Source organism: Hesperophylax consimilis, chromosome 25 (assembly GCF_061612785.1).
Source record: "Hesperophylax consimilis isolate HC1 chromosome 25, BYU_Hcon_1.0, whole genome shotgun sequence".
In the NCBI taxonomy this organism is placed as follows: Eukaryota; Metazoa; Arthropoda; class Insecta; order Trichoptera; family Limnephilidae; genus Hesperophylax; species Hesperophylax consimilis.
In genome coordinates, this window is record NC_142860.1 from 25,986,174 (window position 1) to 26,008,148 (window position 21,975).

Sequence of the window (21,975 nt, forward strand, 5' to 3'; positions counted from 1 at the left end):
CTACTAGTAGTACACTTTACTTACAATTTTTTTTCCTACTTATCTTGATTCTATATGTATATCTACAATAACATAATGTACACTCCTCTTCCAACCACAAGCGAATGCTTCTCTGGAAGAGTAGTATTAAATATTGTCATTGTAAATTGTAAACCTTATTAGTTACATGTACTTTTTCCTTAAGGCGATGCACTACGACGTGTAATATTTTAAATTGAGCCGCTATCAATAACAACCCTTACGTAGATGGCGATAAGGTTTAAATTCCCGCTTAACACCATCCGCCTGTTTTGATTTATGCAAGAAAAAAACATGGCCAAAAAGTGCCTTTTATTTTATTTTGTGGATGTTCAGGCATAAATATTTATTTTTTTTCCGATCATTTTATAAATAACTTAATTTGCCACATCATACAATAAAATCATAACCGAAAATGGGTTCGTAAGTGGGAGATTTTGAAGTTTAAAGCAGTTTTCATATGCCTATACATTATTTTTTTCTGGGCTTATAAAAAGACTTATCTAAAAAATACTCGATTATTTCAAAGGCCAAGATGTATTCTACTCGCAGTATTTAATTAAAGCATCTGAAACATTTCTAGGCGACCAAATTTTCAAACCAAAAACACATAATTTTGCATTACTACGTATGGCATCGCCTTAAATAAATAAAAAAAATAATAATTTATAAACGTTATAAAGCGAGGTGCGTGTGCCAAGACGCAGTTGTGTGGCGGTCTTTCCTCTCTGCCTACCCCTGCGGAGAAATATTGTGACATTTACTTGAAATTCCGAGCAACGCCGGGTAAACGTCTATAATAATCTCTATTTTCAATAAATATAATATCCATGTATTATATATATAAACCTTCTAAATGATAGTGAAAACCCTGTCAAACTCAGTTGAATAGTTTAGAAGAACTAAGCGCACAAACAGACGTGGATAGTGGCTTTGTTTTATACTATTTAGAGATTAGAGATACCAATGTATCGTCACGATCATGAATTTAATAAAAGTTTATCAGGAAACAGCCTGTAATCCCGTTTTTAGTTCAGTATGATCCCGCAACATTCCAGAATTTTCTGGACTGTTCTAGAAATTTCTATAGGGCGAAACTTCCAGCCCTTGTATCTTCAAAAGCACGCCCTTCAAGTAAAAACGGGAACCTTCTTCATGGATGGGGGATAGAGGGCTACCACACCATCCATATACCTCCCTAAATCGTACCGGGACTTGTTTCAAGCGTCGATTTTTATCGGCACGTACATCGTACACTTACTTTTATAATATGTATATATTGATGAACATTCGTTATCTTTATAGGATTTTCTCTTTGGCCTCGTCCATTCTCTTTGCAAAATATTACAAAGTATAATTTTAGAAAATAATTCTGTACAAGGTACATGTTTAAATTGCATTTCTATCTTACTGTGTTAATTAATATAATAAGATTTTTAATTTCGCATTCCAAAAGTGATTGTGACTTTCTGGTTTCAATCTGGTACGCCTTTATATAATTTTAATCAAAAGGTAAGTAGGTAGATACTGGATTAATTGGTGATTTGATAATATCATTATTGATGCGATTTCTTTGCAAATCTCACATGTGAGTTTTTGTGCCTGTTTGAGAGTTGCACTGCTCAGAGTCGTAGCGTCCACAACTTCTACCATTCCCATTTGCGTCATTATATTCTCCTTGCACTCCTTTTTTCGTTCATTCGCTCTACGTGCCCAAACCATTTAATCGTCCCTTACTTAATCTTACCCATTACGCTCTCATCAGCCGTGCACCACACATCCATCTCAGGGATATCATTTCTATGGCATTGAGTCTACTTTTATCCTCCCTTTTCAGTTCGCACTGCCATACATCAGGCTACTCCGGGTACCTTCGTTCCAACCACCACACCATTGTGGACTGCTAGCTTCGCTTCTTTGGGCATTTTTATTTATTAGTACTGTATAATTTTTTACTATTCGCATGTATAAACCAGAGTCTCAAATGCTCCCAACCTCCTGGAGCCAGTAAAACTATAGGTAAGAATTGGGGAAGACGCCAATCGCGGTAAGACTAACGGCCGCTGTTCCCAATCTTACTGATTAACTGTTGAGCCGAATGTTTGGCTCAACACTGCTCAGACGCACAACTTCGCTCTTTCCAACGGAAAGGTGATGACTGAGCGATTAACCAATTTAAGGAATCCAAACTTCTAGATTAAACTTGCCTTAGTAAACCAGTAAACGACTAGTTATAAAAAGTGGCATAAAGTCAATGTTACACTTCATTTTTAACATATTACATAATATGTTTGTTTAAAAATATATAAAATATCAGTTAATGTATTACAGTATTTTAAAAAAATATATGCATTAATAATAAATATAATAATTAATTCGAAAATATTAATTTAACATTGAAAGTTTTTACTTTGATGTCATTTTACTGTCTATGAAAGTGGGCGGGGCCACTTAAGATAATCAACGGTAAAGATATTTGGAAACAGGCGAATCGAACGTTACTGAATAAATCACTCGGTTGATCGGAGCCAGAGATTGATCGTTCTAAAAGTTGGGAACAACGGTCATAAAGGATCTGATTCAAGTCTCAATTGTAATCGTTACCATTTTTTTATTCTCTACGTCCAACCGTTTCATATTTGTATTGAAAAGTTGTTGACATCATCTTCAGTGATTAAATATGCGGCTACATTAAGAAGTTATCCTTAATAAATGTAATATTTTAATTACGCTAGTTTCAACCTTTTTGTTGTGAAACCCGCGGTGTTGGCGGTATCGCATTACGTGCAACTCTACAATCTCTTACAAACTGTCACTTTGCGCTGTAATGCCGTAATCCGCCACCACCGGTAATTTGACACTTACTGTAAATAAATACTGAGAAGCCTTTTGAGGAATCTACGCCAGTGGCGTCACGTTATAAATTTTATCTAATTTATATCTGCGTCAATGATTTTGGCTTATAAATAACCTCTTATTAGCGAATTTGGCTACCTTGACTTAGTCTACCAATAATTATTGACAAATTTTGTCATATTTGTTCGAAATAAAATTTGCTAACTAGGCATGGTGGTCGTATCGATTTAGATATCCATTTAGAAATAATCTTTTTTGAGGACACTGTTTTAATTATGATTTAAGATTTTCACGGCCAAAAGTATTTTTGTTATTTGTTTTTGGGGTGTTATGCCGTGTTGCGCTAACTCCTTCTTTAGCCACATCTGCCCTGATGATGGACACTGCAATGCTGTCCGAAACGTTGGATAAAGAAGGAGTTAGCGCAACACGGCGTAACACCCCAAAAACAAATAACAAAAAAAGACACTGTTTTACCTTTGTCGTCTTTTTAGAGGACACAATATTGCTTTTTTCGTCAATATAGAGGACAGCATATTGCAGCAGGCTTATTACAGCAGATCCACTGGAGCGCCAAGATATCTATCTAATATATATTATAAAAAGAAACCCGCCTAATTTTTTCACAACCAGTGGTTATGTTGGTAGATAGCCCTTGGTGTCACATCGAAAGTAAGAGAGTTTAGTGGGGGTGGCTGAGCGTGGGCGGGAGTGGGTGAAGAAAATGTGCTTTGTTATGGGAAGGCCGCGAATGCTTCAGATTATTTCAGAATGGGCGCGCCGAGAGTGTTGGTGAGCCTGGAAGGTTCCAGAAAGTTCATGAAGTTTCTCGAATGCTCTAGAAGGTTCTGCAAGGAGAAAGTTCGAGAAGGTTCTATAAGGTTACAAACTGAGTAGCGGAATGTGTCGGTTGATTCTAGAAGGAAAGTTCTGGAAGGATCAACAGCAACGCGTGGCCGGGTACAGCTAGTTGACGATAAAATGCGTTGAGCACTGGAGTTTTTCGAACGTTAGGTATTGAATTCGAGCGCGCTCATTAAAAAAATCATACCTCCGAAAATTGACACGAAAACAGAAAAAAAGAACTACAAAAATCGCTAGTTCGTTTTTTCACTTATCAAATAATTTTTCAATCTTAATTTATCAAACCAAAAATTATCCTAGAATAATAAAAATTGTATCTTTGTCTTCGTTTTGAATCACTTTAACTGAATTAATATTAATAATAATGATTGGATTGTTTGTATAGCGCCGTTTTCTTAGAAAATCCCCTAAAGGGCGTTAATCACATAAGATGCGATTTTGCACTTTTTATTTCACTATAATTTAGGTACCGCGCCGAAAACGAACATTTTTGACAATTACAAAAGTACAAAAATTAAACTTCATTTTAACATCTTATTTTTCATTTTAGGACTTTGAAATAAAACAAACTAGCAGATAAATCAATAACGAATATATTGATATACAATACGTAACAGAATACTTGAAAAATAAACAATCACGGGAATTGTTAATGCAACGACGAAACGGCATTTCGAAAATATTTCGAATCTGAAATTTTTTGTTTTATTTAATGCACTGTACAGAGATGCGAGACGTCTATTGAGAAACGGGGAAACTATTTGCTGTGTAAAACTGTTAGCTCTGTGAATATCGCAGTTACGAACACAGTTTTGAAATAATTCCTATTTAAAAAAATATATATATCTCTTCAAATTGGCTACATTTTGGCCAGCGCGGGTTTTGGAAATGGCCAAATAAGTTCCAGTGACCATTGATGTATTATATCTATGCCAATGACTAATGATTAAGGACGGGTTGTTTCGGAGTATTTGAACAATTCATCAAATTTCAACGTTCATTTTCAAGTTCTGTGAAGGATTTTTCAAGTTCTGTTATTATTCCAGTTCTGTCATGCAACTAGCCTATAATGATATAATTACAGAACTTGAATTGGACTTTCACAGATCCCAGAAATGAACATTGAAATTTGATGAATTGTTCAAATACTCTGAAACAACCCGTCCTAAGAGTCGTTTCGATTTACAAACATTTTGGAATCGAATATTTTGATTACCTCATAATAAGTCATAATGATCGCCAAATTATAATAATATTGACATTAATGAATATCGTAAATAATTCCGGCGATTATTTATTGGTTACCATAATCGTGCTATCTTTGAGAATCCGTCCAAAATCAACATTGGCTCTTTCTACCAATTATTTGCACGCACTTGACCAACGATCAATGGATTCAATAATAAATTCAAGGATCTTCAGTCTACTTCACACAATTTGGTTTAATAATAATTAATAAGTATTTTGCGGATAAAATCAAATAAGTGTGTAACCAGCCAAAGGATCCTTCAATATGCATATTGGATGTATTAATTTTAAGTTAGCTCACATCGTCGTGTGTGCTAATAATTTTAGAAATATATTTATGTAAAAATTATTATTGATAAATTGATTATTATTTAGAAAACATAATATATCTTAAAATATTTTTAATTTAAGTTTATTCAATCACAACTAAAGCATCAATATTAGCAGTATATCTTTTTTAAATTAATATTTCATTTTGTTATAAAGTTGGGCGGCCTGCACGAAAAAAACTTACTGATTTATAAAATACTGTTAATTTATTAAAAATCTGGTCAAATTTTTGTTATTTGTTTTTGGGGTGTTATGCCGTGTTGCGCTAACTCCTTAAAAAAAATAACACATCTGCCCTGATGATGGACACTGTAATGCTGTCCGAAACGTTGGCTAAAGAAGGAGTTTGAGTTGTTCGCAACACGGCATAACACCCCAAAAACCAATAACAAAAATAATTTTGGCCGTGAAAATCTTAAATCATATCTGGTCAAATTGTTCGTTTTCCTGTTAAAAACGGGACTGCAGGCCTCTAGCAAATGAATTGACAGAGTTCCTAATAGTTGGAAGCGAATGTTTTATGAGATACAAATATTGATATTGATATACTGAAATTGTCGCATTCCATCATGATATTTATTAGGAAAAGAGTATGTGTTCTCGATAAATTCTGAATGACTAATATATCAGGAAATTGGTATGCTATTCCTTTTTTAACGGGTTCATTTTCCCCCGTGTGGTACATAAAATTTTCTCGGTGCTTGATTTCTTTCGTGTTGGCAATCTAAAATTAATTAATGAGTAAAACCTCAAATTCAAAGATTAATAATGGCCGTTGTTCCCAACTTTTAGATCGATCAATCTGAGGCTCCGATCAGCCAAGTGGTTTATTCAGTACAGCTCGATTCGCCTCTTCCAAACATATTTAAGGGGCTGACAGATTACGCTATAACTCCATATTGCTCGTCATACAATCCCATATAGACCTGTCACACCTTAAAATATGATGTGTTATAAGTGTGGGCGTGACGACGATATGCGCTGTGATCGGCGATCTGCGCTATATTTGAAAATTATGCGACCCCCTCAGAACAATTTACGGAGCATCGTAATTACGCAGCTGTCATCTGTCAAAGTGACAGATCCCATACAAAGAAATGATATTCCGTGGCAGTCCCCTAATTGCTCTGACCCCTCTCCTGAGGAAGATTATAGCGTAATGTGTCACCCAACACATAATACGTACATGCCACGCCCAAATTATGCGCGCATAATATAGCGTAATATGAAAGGCTTTATCGTTGATAATCTTAAGTGGCCACGCCCACTTTTATTGGCAATAAAATGACATCAAAGTAAAAACTTTTAATGTTAAATTAATATTGACTAGTTAATATTGTACTAATTATTAATTCAGATGATTTATTTTCAGTGCCGTAAAACATAAACCTACATTTTATATTTTTTAACAAACGCATGTGAATATATTAAAAATAAAGCTTTATCTTGACTAATGCAGCGAAAGCGCGAAAATACAAGAGTACAAATTTGACGGTTGATGTTTCTCCTCCGTGTGTTGCCATGTAAGTAAGCAAGGACATAATAAAATCGGCGTGTTTATTAATTAAGTAAGTAGGTACCTACTTACAAATCCTATATTAGAGAAAATGTTGGTTTTGATTTATCTAATAAACTTTGTATTTGCGAATCTTTGAGTATTTGAATGCACACGAGAATTTAAAATCATATTACAGTTTTCAATTATTATTATTTGCATATGCGAAATAATAATACTAAGTGTTTTACCTTATTATGATAATCTTTGCTCTCCAGACCGCTTTTTGTGATATGATAAAATTATTATTGGTAATTCGCAATTATAAATAAATACACATTATTATTATTGTTGTTTGTTATTATTTTACTAACGAAGATAATTTGTGGTAAATTTATTCATTAAATTGTACAAAATGGCAATCAAATTGTTTTGACCTTTTAAAATACAGGATGTTTCTAAATTGAATAACTTGAAAAAAAAAAGATTTTGGAGCTCTTGTAAAGAACGTTCACGACTAAACATGTCTATTTTTAAAAACATCTATTTGAATTTAACTTTTGTTTTCTCCTCCACAAAAACCCTCCACACAAGAGATGGCGCAACTGGGTCGAAAATTTAAAATTGATATATTATGGTACAATCACGAGTTGATTTTTAATAGGAATAAGATTAAGGCGAAGCTTAATGCCAAAGCACTATTTTGATTAATCTTTATAACGAATTGATGTACATTATGAATACAAAAAAATATGCTTTAGATAAATTGAAGGTTTTCCTATCGCTTCGCTTGAATAGAATAGAAATAAATATATAAATTACTCAATAAAAAATATAAATGCAAAGTACTAAAAATTTTTTTTTTCAATACTAATGTATGAACGCATAAAGGAAACAACTTTAAAAAAATACAACATTATAGCTAATATAATGACAGTTTCACTTGATTAACTTTTTGCTTTCTTATAAAATTATTTACAAAATAAATAAAAAACAGTTTTTTGCTTGAAATCGAACATTTCTAGACTCCGTTTGTCAAGCGATTTTAATGCCTATTACCTACGATATAAGGTATACCGAGAATATACACATTTTTGGCCACAGTAACACTTTTTAATGTCGTTTTCTTGTACGTAGGCGTATTATTGATTATTTTTTTTAATATACCAGTACCTAATTTCAAAGTGAAATGGATTTTGTTTTACAATTGATTATATATCCACCTGCCTCTTATCAATTACGTGACAATCAGGTGGTTCGTCGCGATAGATACGATTTCAAATTTTCACGGCCAAAAGTATTATCCTGATTCATTTTTGGGTTATTATGCCGTGTTGCACTTCGTCTTTCTTAAGCCAAGGTTTAGGACAGCATTACAGTGTCCATCATCAGTACAAATGTGCTGAAGTGTGTGTTTATGTATGTAGAAGTGATACCGCGTTGCAAGCATTAATCCCCTTAATGTGGTTTTCTGCGTTTAGTTTTGGTGTAGCCCGATAATACCGGATACGAAAAACTATTACATAATGTACCCCAAATGGGGATGCCATAGTATCACTAGCTCCAGGAGGTTTGGAGCAATTGGGACTCTTGTGCGATTTCACGTAAAAAAAGACTTTTCTTTTGAATTCAAATCCGATAAAACTTACGAGTATATTGTTATCAGTCACACGAAAATGCGACGCCGTGATTTTAAATACGATTTGAACACAGATTATGATGAATTAATGTTTACATGCCAAGACTTGTGTTTGCTTTACATAGAACCCGACAAGATACAATTACCAATCATAGTACCTAGGCCAGACAATCAATTATTTATTTTATCTATTAATCTTCTATTTAAATAAATATTAATCTGTGGTGTGCCAGGAAATTCCAAGATCAATTTAATTCCAAAATCAAACGTCAAGTGTCCACTTAAATTTTTTTTGTGTCGCATTAAATAAGTACATATATGATAACAATTCTTCCAGATTTCGGTAGTTTATACAACTGTTGTTACTAATTATATTATTTTGTACAAGAAACCTGTAAATAAATAATGCTACAAATATAATTATTCATTATGACGTAAAAATTTTGACATTTCTTACGAAGTTAATTTTTATCACTTTTCTTGGGTGAAATATTATAAAAAATACATCAAAATAATGTAGATAAAACTATCTTTCTGATGATACCTCAAATCTATTATTTCCACAATCAATTTATATCAAAAATAATGAAAGAAGACGCTTTGACACTAAAAACGCTGCAAATATTTCGTTGGCATTCCACAGAAAAATTCTTTGTAAAAAATCTGAAAAGCTAGAAGTCATTCCGGTATTTGCTGCGTAAAGAACGAGAATAGCCCAAGCGATTGTGACCTTGTTCTTCGTACAAATTCCCTATACATAAGGGTCAAAATCGCACATAATTTTTTTTTTTTTAATTCGTAGATAATGTGCAGCACTCACATATGCGGTCCCGGCATATGATCGTTTGTTCAAAATTTTAAATCTCCAAAATTTCTTCACCGATTGCTTTGAAATTTTGACACAAAGTTGCATTCATTCCATATGTCAGACGTAAAAGCAACACTCGCTATTGTTTCTCTATCACACACAGACACCCACAACAATGCGTGGCGGGGTACAGCTAGTAAATTAATAATTCATTTTTCTCTTCCCAGTCCCTCCGTCCTTCAACATTCCCCATTTGGGGATGCCATAGTCCCACTGGCTCCGGGTAGTTGAAACTCTTGTAGTACATTTGAATCTTTCATAATATATTTGAGTCGTCGACTTGCAAAACCCATTACGAAAAATTTCGGAAATCTGTGGATGTCACGAATAATTGTTTGGAACTTTTTGAATATTCCTTTTATGCTAAATGTCAACATAATTATACATCTAATCCATACAAAGGAAACTAAACAGTGTAATTGCTTATCGTGAAGGTTTATCTGGTCAATTTGGAACATATAATGACCGAATTTTGCACTACAAACTACACTCACTAACGGTCAGACGTAAACTTTCTGACGTACTGCTCCTACACAAAATTATACATGCATCAGTTGATACACCAAACATTTTATCCCAAATTAATATCAATATACCATCAAGAAAATCAACAAGGAGGATGAAAGTCATTTTCCACATTAAAGCCTACCACACAAATACAGGATATTTTTCCCCTGTACCGCGAACATTAAGAAATTATAACATTATACATGGCTCTAATAATGAAATAGACATTTTTAATGGCCAATTTAAACACTTAAAAAAAACGTATTACCTTTAATCATATTAAGCTGATATTGTGATGAAGCCCTTTATTTAAAGAGAAGCAACATTGTACCTACCTAATCAGTGTCTCACCAGTACAGGTGTGACAATAACAAATCGTTTATGAACATATTTGTATTTACCTTTTCCCATTCTTATTTGTTATTTACTTCTGCATATTTAGCTTATTCATTTTGTTACTATTTTTGTTATTATTATGTATTTAAACATCCATGTATGTAATTTTTTGGGCACCATGCCTGTTTTATGTACTTAAATAAAAATAAATAAATAAATTACTCTTTTTGGGGCGAAAAATAATATGACGTTTAATAAATAGTTCCCAACGGTCGAGTTGTTGGCGCATATCCCAGTAAGACAAGAGATTTGGGTTCCATTCCTAGTTGTGACCGTCATCTTTTTATTTTTCTGTCTTGTTCTATTTTAAAAATTTTAAATTTATCGGTATTATCTTCTTCTTCAATAATTGATTATTTATAATTTAATTTTAGTGGTTTTTAATTTGTCTAATAAAATATGTATTTTTATCAGTAATTTAATTCCGTGTTTAGACCAGGCATGCCCAACCTGCGTCCCCATTTAAGATTTTTTGCGGACAAAATGAAGTTTGCAGCTTTCTATGTTTTGGATTTCGATATCATATAAAAGAATCGTTATCGTAAAATTTTCACATTTATATTATATTTTTTGAAATTAGAACATTATTTTGAATTAGATCACAGACTCTCGCTGAGGTTTTGATTTATTGCTGGAAAAATGCAAGTCTCATGGCCGCACTAGGAGTTTATTTTTGCATTCAATTCTATTCGGAAATTTTGCCCAAAAATATTTGATATTCGAAACGAACATCGATCGGTAAATGCACCCCAGATGTTTTCAATGGAATTCTCGGAAACTCTGAAGGCCCTAGCAAGTGTTTTGCTAAGCCCGGGTAATTTATTAACCTGACCGTCACTTTTTATTGCGGGCAGAATGCACCACTTCAACAATCAGCAGGAACAGGATTACATGGAGATGAATGATGGAATCGCCGAACGTCACAGCAGTGCTGCCAGGGTCTCTTATCTATCTGAGGTATCAGCGCTTTATTAGCAGCAGACACACACCTGGACGGATGACGAACCTCGTGCTGGCACTGTTGGTGGATTCGGTGGACTCTCTCGCTGCAGCAGCTGGTCCAGTTTCTTCACCACCAAAGATTCTTGCTGCAGAGTCTCCGTTTTATATCTTCGTCGAACGTCACAGCGGTGTTGCCAAGGTCTGGTATCTGTGATAGGATATTGTGTCAGCGCTTTATTAGCAGCAGACACATACCTGGACGGATGACGAACCTCGTGCTGGCACTGTTGGTGGACACGGTGGACTCTTTCGCTGCAGCAGCTGGACCAGTTTCCTCATCACCTAGGATTCTTGCTGCAGAGTCTCCATCTTCTATCTTCGTGTCGCCTGTTCCTGTACTTCATTTTACTTAACTTAACTTCACTTTATTTTTGTAATATATTTTTTTTAATACCTCCATCAACTGTAAAGCGCCCCTGAGGTGATATCTCACAAAAGCGGCGCTATACAAATTGTCCAATAAATAAATAAAGAACCGGTATATTTTTTTCCGCACATTTCTCGGAAGATCGAATGCAACTGACCTGATTTTAATAAGTGGAAGGTGAGTGCAAAGGTCACATAGGCGCGTGTATAGTGAAGAGCGAGAGAGCGATACGTGAAAACACGTGCCATTTTTTTACAATCTATTTTATAACGCGCCACGGACAAACAAGTGGCCAATAAAGTATTTAAACGATAATAATAATTCTGTAAACATATAAAACGCATCACCATTTCGTGTCTGGAGATGTCAAGCAATAAATCAAAACCGCCATCGAGAGTCCAAGCCCTTGTTAGCTTATGCCGGCCCCCAACTTAGGAAATTCTCCAAATTCAGAAATATCCATTTATTTGTATTTTATTGATAAGCGGAAATATCGAAAATTCTCCGACTTTATGACAGCCTCTTTAAGAAATATAACGGTCAATATGCCAGAGGCCTGAAGGGTTGAATCGTATATTTGAACATCATTAGTAATAATATAGTAATGATGTTCAAATATAAATATTAGTAATCATTATATTAGTCCGTGCATTTCGCAATTTAAGTAAAATAATCTTTATCAAGTGTACCTACGTGATTAGCTCATAAATAATCAATTGGTTTCTTATATGATCGGATATCCTGGAAATAAAATTTAAAGTAGTATTATTTTGGATTAGGTGAAAACAAGATCAGTTATGTTAATCGCAAAAATTTTAACGTTTTGCTTTTACGAAGGAATTTCATTTATGTATAAAATTAAGGCGATGCACTACGTAGTGTAATATGGCGATAAGGTTTAAATTCCCGCTTAACACCATCCGCCTGTTTTGATTTATGCAAGAAAAAAACATGGCCAAAAAGTGCCTTTTATTTTATTTTGTGGATGTTCAGGCATAAATATTAAAAATTTCCGATCATTTTATAAATAACTTAATTTTCCACATTATACAATAAAATCATAACCGAAAATGGGTTCGTAAGTAGGAGATTTTGAACTTTAAAGCAGTTTTCATAAGCCTTATACATTATTTTTTTCTGGGCTTATAAAAAGGCTTATCTAAAAAATACTCGATTATTTCAAAGGCCAATATGTATTCTACTCGCAGTATTTAATTAAAGCATCTGAAACATTTCCAGGCGACCAAATTTTCAAACCAAAAACAAATGATTTTGCATTACTACGTATGGCATCGCCTTAATTCTAGTGTACCTGAAAACTGGGTGGATTTTAAATGTTGAAATAGTATTATTATAAAGAATAAAAAGTTGTCTAATGTCTTCCTCGCACATTCCCGACTATATCACATTTTGTGGCATTTGGAATCTAGATCACATTTGGAGTCTAGATCACATTTTGTGGGATTTGGAATCTAGATCACATTTGGAGTCTAGATCACATTTTGTGGCACTTGCAATCTAGATCACATTTGGAGTCTTGATCACATTTTCTGGCACTTGGAATCTAGATCACATTTTGAGTCTAGATCACATTTTGTGGCACTTGGAATCTAGATCACATTTGGAGTCTAGATCACATTTTATGGGATTTGGAATCTAGATCACATTTGGAGTCTAGATCACGTTTTGTGACATTTGGAATCTAGATCACATTTGGAGTCTAGATCACATGTTGTGGCATTTGGAATCTAGATCACATTTGGAGTCTAGATCACATTTTGTGGCACTTGGAATCTAGATCACATTTGGAGTCTAGATCACATTTTGTGGGATTTGGAATCTAGATCACATTTGGAGTCTAGATCACATTTTGTGGCACTTGGAATCTAGATTACATTTGGAATCTAGATCACATTTTGTGGTATAACTGATTAGAACTTTCGTTTTCGAGTCAAAGTTATAAAATTTTAGGTCAAATATTTAAATAAATCGTCGAAGCGTAAACGCGGATTCATAAGTGTTTTTTTATCCTTTTAGTTCTCGAAATAAAAGGAAAAAGTAAAAATGATATAAAAATCTTTGAGAATGAAAAAAAAAGTTTTATATCAAATGAAAAAACACACTATGTAATACACCACTTTTATTGGATTAATAAATGACAACCAACCAGGTTTTGCTTATCTCGAGCTTCTTCAGGACTTATGTTTTATCAAAAATTATGATTAGTTAATATACAAGCCCCGACACACTGTCACACCCAAAAGTGATTGTTTCCTCCGTTTTTTTTTCTTTTCCTTCAAGTGAGAAAAGTTTCCGGACGTTGTGTAAATTCATATATTTCAAAACTTTATAGCTCAATATGAAAATGGCGTTGCAATCTTAAATTGTATTTAAATGACATCTGCACAAATTAGGTACATGCCGCAAACCTCACCATTGGAGATTTTTTGCTGATTCATTACTTAGATTTTCTGATTAAAATAACATAATATTTGTGATGAAGCAACTGCGCACATTCTATGATAGTTTTTTGCAGCGTATTGAGAATTTGCTAATGCCAAATGTGAGACTAACCTAATGGTGTAATTTTCCCTCAGGCTAAAACCGTTTGCTCCACTTTTACTTTTACGACATTATGCAACTTGCTCACGGCTAAATTATCAATAATTTATTGCAGCAAATACTCCATCCTTATTCATGCTGTTAAATCTGTTGATATAGTATATCAATGCCCAATTATATAAAAGTCTCAAAGCATAAAATATCTCGGTTCATAGCAAAGGTATCATGGGAAAACTTACAAAACTTATATATTTCTTTAAAAATTTAAGAAATGTGGTAAGTAAAAAGGATGTGAAAAAAATCCATTATGCCTTATGTCATTCTCGTATTGAATATGAAATTATACAAAGATATTAGAAGAACGAGATGTGCTATGAGCAGTTCATACTGTGTGGAATTGTTTTGCCCAGTGTCGCCGGTTTTGTTCACCAATACTACTGCACACCTTCGCTTACGCTAAGGTATCCGCACTAATACATAGAACAGATTTCTGTGCGTACACGTCCCGATAGTATTCAAAGTACCCTAATTAGGTAGTACTCCGCCTACGGTCCGGCGGCCAACATAGCATATCTCGTTCTTCTAATATCTTTGAAATTATAGGATGGGGATCTGCTGTATCTAAGTATATACATAACCTGAACACAATTCAAAAAGGAATCATAAAGACCATCATAGTACCCATAAGAACGCCTTCAATTGAAATTTTCAATAGTTTTGATGTACCAAATGTACAACAAATGTATGCTAAAAATATACTATTGAAACTATTCAAAAATACTGAATCCTCTACAATACCGCGTATTCATCAAACAAGGTCAAATCAAAAAAAAGTGGGTGTGTCAAGCCTACGCAAGACAGAAGTGAAACTTCTAGTTTCAGCTGATGCTTGGCGTGGCGCAGTTCGCTGGTGTCTGAGAGAGAGGAAAGAAGAGAAGAGAGAGAACGTTCGTGAGCGGCTCCCCCACCTCAACAAGGTTTCACTTCAAAAATGCCACAGCCGAGAATCGAACCTCGCTTAACTGATTGAAAGCCAACCACGCTGAGCACCAACTGTAAGCAAAGCCGCATAAATTGATTATATTATGTAGGTTCTGAAAATATGAGAGCTTGTTATGTTTTATAATGTTACCTACATCACACCCAAAATATAATATATTTTTAAAAATAATGTACAATGTACAGAAATAGAATCCCACACAAGATCGCGTAGTGCGCTCTAGCGAACGGATATTTTATCAGAGGGAGATAGTTTTAATTTTTTTTTCTGTAAATTATTACATATTATCAAAATAAATAAATTAATTAAATAAATGTAATACAATTATCATAATATACGGATTAGATAATAATTTTAATCCAACACAATAACGCAAAGCGCGCTCTAGCGGAGTAATGTTTTATCACAGTGAGATAAGTGTTTTTATTATTTTGCAATATTATTTTCTTTTAAAAAATGTTCTGACCTACTAAAAAATAAGATATTGAATGAAAAAGGCGTTAAAAACAAAAAAATAATGTGCGATGGCCGAGAATCGAACTCGGATCAACTGCTTGGAAGGCAACTATGCTGACCATTACACCACCAACGCCAGTTGTCGGGATGAGCTAAGAAGCATTTATATGTTACTTCAAAACTTTGACTAGATCAAATGAACTTTAATCGGTGGTGGGGGTACCCGCATTTTCGTTTCGGTCATGAGTCGGTTTTACTCCGGTCCTCGAAATTGCATGACGCGCGTAAAGAAGTTTCACTTCAATTACATAAAAAATATTCCAGGTCATAAAACCACATTCGGGCAAAGAAATTATATTTATTTTGCCACGAAACTCCACAACATCCTTCCCCCTGATATAAAGCGAATAGAAAATTTAAATGATTACAAATCAAGAATAAAAATCTGGCTGAAAGAGATTAATGAAAAAACTCTGAAAAAAACATTAAAAACAACATAGAAAACTAATAAAACAGAAATGAATAACTTAAGTCCGCCTCAGCACAGGTCACCCTAGTGAGGAGGACTAAGAAATACAATTTACTATACATATATTTAACATCATTTTTTGTATGTACAATGTTTAAATAGTCGCTATAATAAAAAAAATATATAAATATAATATCTGATAAAATATAATATTTGATCCAATATCTGAAGCTCAAAAACTTATAATAAAGATTATCCTCAAACTACCAATCACAAGCAATTCGGATGAAATCTTTTGGAAAATCTGTGTTATGGACATTAGGCAACTTTATGCCAAAAACATACTAGCATACCTCTTCAAACACAAAACTACTTTTGACAATGTCCAAACTGCTCGTGATACTAGAACCAAAGGACATAATCTCTTACAAATCCCTTTCGCTAAAACAACTTTTGGCCAGAGAAATTTTAGATATTATGCAACAAGGCTATATAATGCTCTCCCACTAGCCATTAGACTGAACATTTTTTTTTTCAAAATATAAAACAGACATCAAGTCTTGGATCATCAGCCAAGACAGATCCAAGATCAAAAATTTTATAAAAATCCCCTCATAAGTATGTACTAGATGTTGATTAACCAATTTATCATTTATTATTATTATTTATTATTTTTTATCATTTTCACATTGTCATATGTTATGAAATATTATATGTATCAAATAATATGTAAACATTAATTTATGTACTCAATACGTCTGTCTCGACACAGGTTTATTCTAGTGAGACAGACATCGAAAAAAAACCTGTAAAAAAACTTTATGTTGTTAATAAAAATTAAAAAAAAGATATTTTCTGTAACAGCCTTAGGACAGCCATCAGATGACTTTAATCTCAAATTAACAGGTTTATCGTGCCTCTCTTCCACTTTAGCGCACTCCAAAAGCATCAAATATCTTGGATTTGAAATTAATAATAATCTCCGATTGAAATCACACATTGACATAATTACAAACACTCACCAATTACATACACATCCACAATATCCTCAACATAAACGATTTAACATTCTTATTCAAAATACTTCTAAATACTAAATTCGACTGTTGTGAACTCCTACAACTTATAAACATACATACACCCACAGTAAGAACACGACAAAATACAATATTCTACAGCAGCGCACATAAGCGTAACTACATTGCCCACTCTCCGATACAACGACTTCACACCATGGGAAATCATTACTTGGGTGATGTTGACATATTCAATACCAACTTGGCAAGTTTTGTGGATCATTTAAAACATTTATTTCAACAATACTCCTAAACACATCATGTAAACCTACAAATAGCTGTAATTTTCTGTTTTTGTTTCTTGTGTTTGTATGACTTGTTGCATAGCTTTTATCAAATGTAATTTTATTCTTATTTTTTATGTTCCAAAGTATCTGTCAAATTAAAATTATACTGCCAACCATGTAAAAGCCCTCTGGGCGTTAAATAAATAAACATAAAGGACATCAATAAAACTATACCACGCTTTGTGTCGATCACAAAAAAAAACATATCTGAATACTCCACTGCCCAGGATAAATAATACTCAACCAGGGCAATAAGCCAAAATATACTGGTTACTCCCAATTTGAATGCTTCTTTTGGACAGATAAATATTAAATTCTTTGCTACGAAATCATATAATGCCCTAACAAATCAAACAATGAAAATAATCAAAGTGTATATATTTAAAATAAAATTAAAAACAAGGCCGAGATAACAAAGTGATAATGAACTTGAAAACATCATGAAGACGATGTAAAGACAACTAGAAATTAAATACAAAAATATTTCAAAAAAACTACAGGCCGCCTCAAAACGTTCCTCCCTACTGAAGAGGACAGTGAAAACATTTAATTTATACTTTTGAATTGTTTTTGAAAAAAAAAGTCACCGGAGATCTAAAATTTCATTTACATTTTTACTCCAAATAAGTCAGTAATCACTGGTTGAAGTTAGGGGCCGTTCAAGTATTATGTAAGCACTATAGGGGGGCAGGGGGGTCTTTGCTTTGCTTATTTTTGATGAGGGGGGGTGGGGGGGTCGAGATAGTGATTACGTCAGCACTGCTCAGCAGTAGTTATTTTTTTACACATTGGCAACCCACACATTGGCTATGTTTGAAAACCGAATACATATTCGGGGATTCCCACAAATAATTAATACGTTTATGTACTCGCTTAGTTTGTTTAAATGAATATTATGTGCATTAAAGTCCTCTATCCTAAGTCTATTTTATAAGTGCTGCTTATGAATAAATAAAAAAACAGAATACATAAACAGAAAAATGCATATAGGTACCAATTTTTACATAAGCATGGGAGGGGGGGGGGGTTAGAGCTTTGCTTACTTTTGGTGACAAGGGGGAAGAGGGGGTAAATAATTGTAATAAATCTGCTTACGTAATACTTGAACGGCCCCTAAGTCAAGTACGTCCCTTAACATCCTTTATATAAATATATATGTGTTGTTTTTTACATTAGCTCCACACAGGAGGCCCTGAGGAAAAAATCCCTCAGGGCCTATGTCTTCTTTGGGGATGCTGTGTGGAGGGTCTTTTTAGGGAGAGGAAACAAGGGATTCACCTCTCATACTTTTTTCCATGTGGGCAAACGCATTCGCCACCAAGACCTAGACAAATCTCATCCCACGAACCTGGACCCGCCTGCTAAGTTAACAAACATATGAAACCACTTGGGGTGACCTATAGCAACAGGGGTCATGGTTATTCATTAAATCCAAAAAAATCTCACTGTTGGGAAGAATAAGAAGATTCCTTAACACAGTTTCCAGTAAAAATGTGTACAACGCAATTATTGTACCACACATAAATTACTGTAGCAGCATCCTATTCTTATCCAACGACGGTTTAATGAAACAAATGACAATTCTACAAAATAGAGCAATGAGAACCATATTGAAGAAAAATAGATACACAAAAATTAAGAACATGTTGAAGGAGTTAAATATCTTGTCATTTAAACAAATTATTTACTTTAATACCATATTTTTAATCTACAAGATAATCAATGGCCATACGTCTAGTGAATTCCTGAGAAAAATTGATAAACTACAGAACAAACATACACATGAGACGAGGAAAAGAAATGAATTGAGACTCCCCTTCAGGAAAAAAAACACAGAGTCAAAAGTCATTGATGTACGGAGCGTTTAAGATATTTGGAGAGCTACCAGAAGAAATAAAATCAGAAGAAAACATAAAAACATTTAAAATTAAATTACGAAAATATGTGATTGATTCATTTTAGGCTGATTTTAGTGTCACGCTCACCGTCAGCGCTCATAGATCAGCGCGTAGTTCGTCAGCGCTGAGGCTCAGCGTGGCTCGTTTCAGTATCGTACTGACCGCCTTACTGTACAGTCGAAGACCAAAATGCGGAGTGTATTAGTTATTGCTGCTTTGTACTACCTATCCCATATTTTCGAACAATGTGTCGGCAATATCCTCCCAGGCTTTGTTTCTTGCATCTTTATTTTTGTAGAGTGGATCGGATGAATCCCACAATTTCTTCCTCAGGCGAACCTCATCGATAACTCGACCTGTATCCACTTCGCGATTCGCCATGACTGTACACGCGATGACGTCTGCTCCGCTCGACACTAGAACGCTCGCTGAAAGTAGAGGCGCTCGTGCGATCGTCAGCGCTGACAGCTACGCGGCGCCGACGCGCGACGCGTACGGCCGCGTAGCCATCAGCGCTGACCACCTTGCGCGCTGATAGCTACGCGTCATTCAAAAACGCTTCCTAGAAGTTCATATATCTCGACCATCAGCGCCGACGGTGCGCGTGCGGTCGGCGTGACACTAAAATCAGCCTAAAATGTGTTACTATAATTATATGTATATAAGGATTGTATTAGGACATAGATAACTATGTACCTACTTAAAATACCACAATAAACAATAATAATAAACAATAAATGGTTCCTGGGGCAGCGGTACCCAATCCCGCCTCCCAAATAGAAAATATTTATATTATTATGTATCCTTTGACTAAGTAGGTGTTTGTAATTTAACATATTCTTTATAATAAATGAGTTTTCATAACTGTTTTGTAAGTGTGAACATCTGAAAGAACCCAGTAAAAATATAAATAAATTTATTTATGCTACAACTTAATAATTAAATAAGTTTTCTTCTCACATCTGCATCGCTATCTTGCCTCCTTGCCTTGGCTTACAAAGAGTAACAGTAACCTTGTGTTATTAAATATTTGAACAATGTCTTACAAAAGAATTATGTTTTCCAGACAATTTTTATCTAAAAATAACTAGTTTACAGTCTGTTCTTTTGATTAAAAATATTTTTCCCCTCCTTTCAAAATGCTCATTCATTGAACACAATTAAAGAGTGTGACTCAATAATAATGCATATATTTTTCTATATCTGTGCGTATTTGATGGGAAATATTTGACATTCTGGCATTACTGTCTTTTTCATGCGAGATATCCGAGAATGGATTCCATGATAACTCAACACAGTGACAATTCAACACACCACGAAAAGTGATGAAACAAATACTAGGTTAAATAGTTACCTATATTTTTGTTGTTTGTTTTTGGGGTGTTATGCCGTGTTGCGCTAACTCCTTCTTTAGCCGACGTTTCGGACAGCGTTGCAGTGTCCATCATCAGGGCAGATCCGGTAGATCCGAAGATGTGGAGAAGGAGTTAGCGCAACACGGCATAACACCCCAAAAACAAACAACAAAAATGCTTTTGGCCGTGAGAATCTAAAAACTTACGTTACCTATATTGTTTCATTTCATCACCTTTCATGACTTTTTAAAGTTGTGTTGAATTGTTATTTGACGAGTCACCCTGAGGAGTAGAAAGTCTTTTTTTATTCAGCGGTATATCCTCTCTGCAAACTCTCTCGGAGATAGGGATTATTGTTAGCAATAATATTTGTGCAGTGGATTTCGACTCAGGACTCCTGCAGATACTATGTTGACTTACGGCTGTAAATCCTCGCTGCGTACATTACCAAGTAGGAATTACAATAGAAATTATACTTTAATCAAGTGTTTGAGAAGTCAAGTGTCCGGGAGATCAACTGTCCGGGTCATCGAGTGGCCGAGATATCAACTGTCCGGGTCATAGAGTGGCCGAGAGATCAACTGTCCGGGCCATCTAGTGTCCGAGGGATCAACTGTCCGGGCCATCTAGTGTCCGGGAGATCAACTGTCCGGGTCATAGAGTGGCCGAGAGATCAACTGTCCAGGCCATCTAGTGTCCGAGGGATCAACTGTCCGGGCCATCTAGTGTCCGAGGGATCAACTGTCTGGACCATCTAGTGTCCGGGAGATCAACTGTAAGGGGATCAAGAGTCGGTACATCATCAAAATTGTGTCAAAACATAATTGACTGTATAATAATTTTCTTTTCTTTTTTGTTCCAGATTCCACAATGTGTCCAATATGGCCTCTGCACATTATCGTCTTCTACCTGCTGACCCTGTTCCCCGTATGGGTGATCTGCCAGAATGCTCCAAAACTCCTGGCTTCATTTGACCCCGCCGAGCTGAAGGATCTGCACATGAATACCGTGGAGACGGTGAACCTGACCCTCGGCCCCGTGGAACAAGGAGACGTTATACACCTGTACTCGGATAAGGAGCATATAGCTGACGCAGAGCAGCATGAGATATTCTTAGATGTTTCAGCGGAGGCTTGGCATGGAATGGTGAACATATCGGGGAAGTTTTTAGGTAAGACAAGATTTTTTACAAATTTAAAATTGCCTTATATAGATAGTCTGCGCTCCATAACCTATCCTAACTCAACCTTTCCGAGATTGAGAACTGCATTCCATGTTAATT

The 21,975-nt window shown here is 34.7% G+C and overlaps 1 protein-coding gene across 2 annotated transcripts in view; it reads left to right on the forward strand.

Annotated features, from left to right (window-relative positions):
- Positions 1–21,975, forward strand: part of LOC149411735 (ileal sodium/bile acid cotransporter-like) — an 88,061-nt gene that overhangs the window by 39,867 nt on the left and 26,219 nt on the right. For both annotated transcript variants that reach the window (XM_089646781.1, XM_089646780.1), the window contains exon 2: positions 21,556–21,864. In XM_089646781.1, coding sequence (XP_089502907.1) covers positions 21,564–21,864 — 301 coding nt within the window. In that variant the 5' untranslated portion in view covers positions 21,556–21,563. The remainder of the gene's footprint in view (positions 1–21,555; positions 21,865–21,975) is intronic.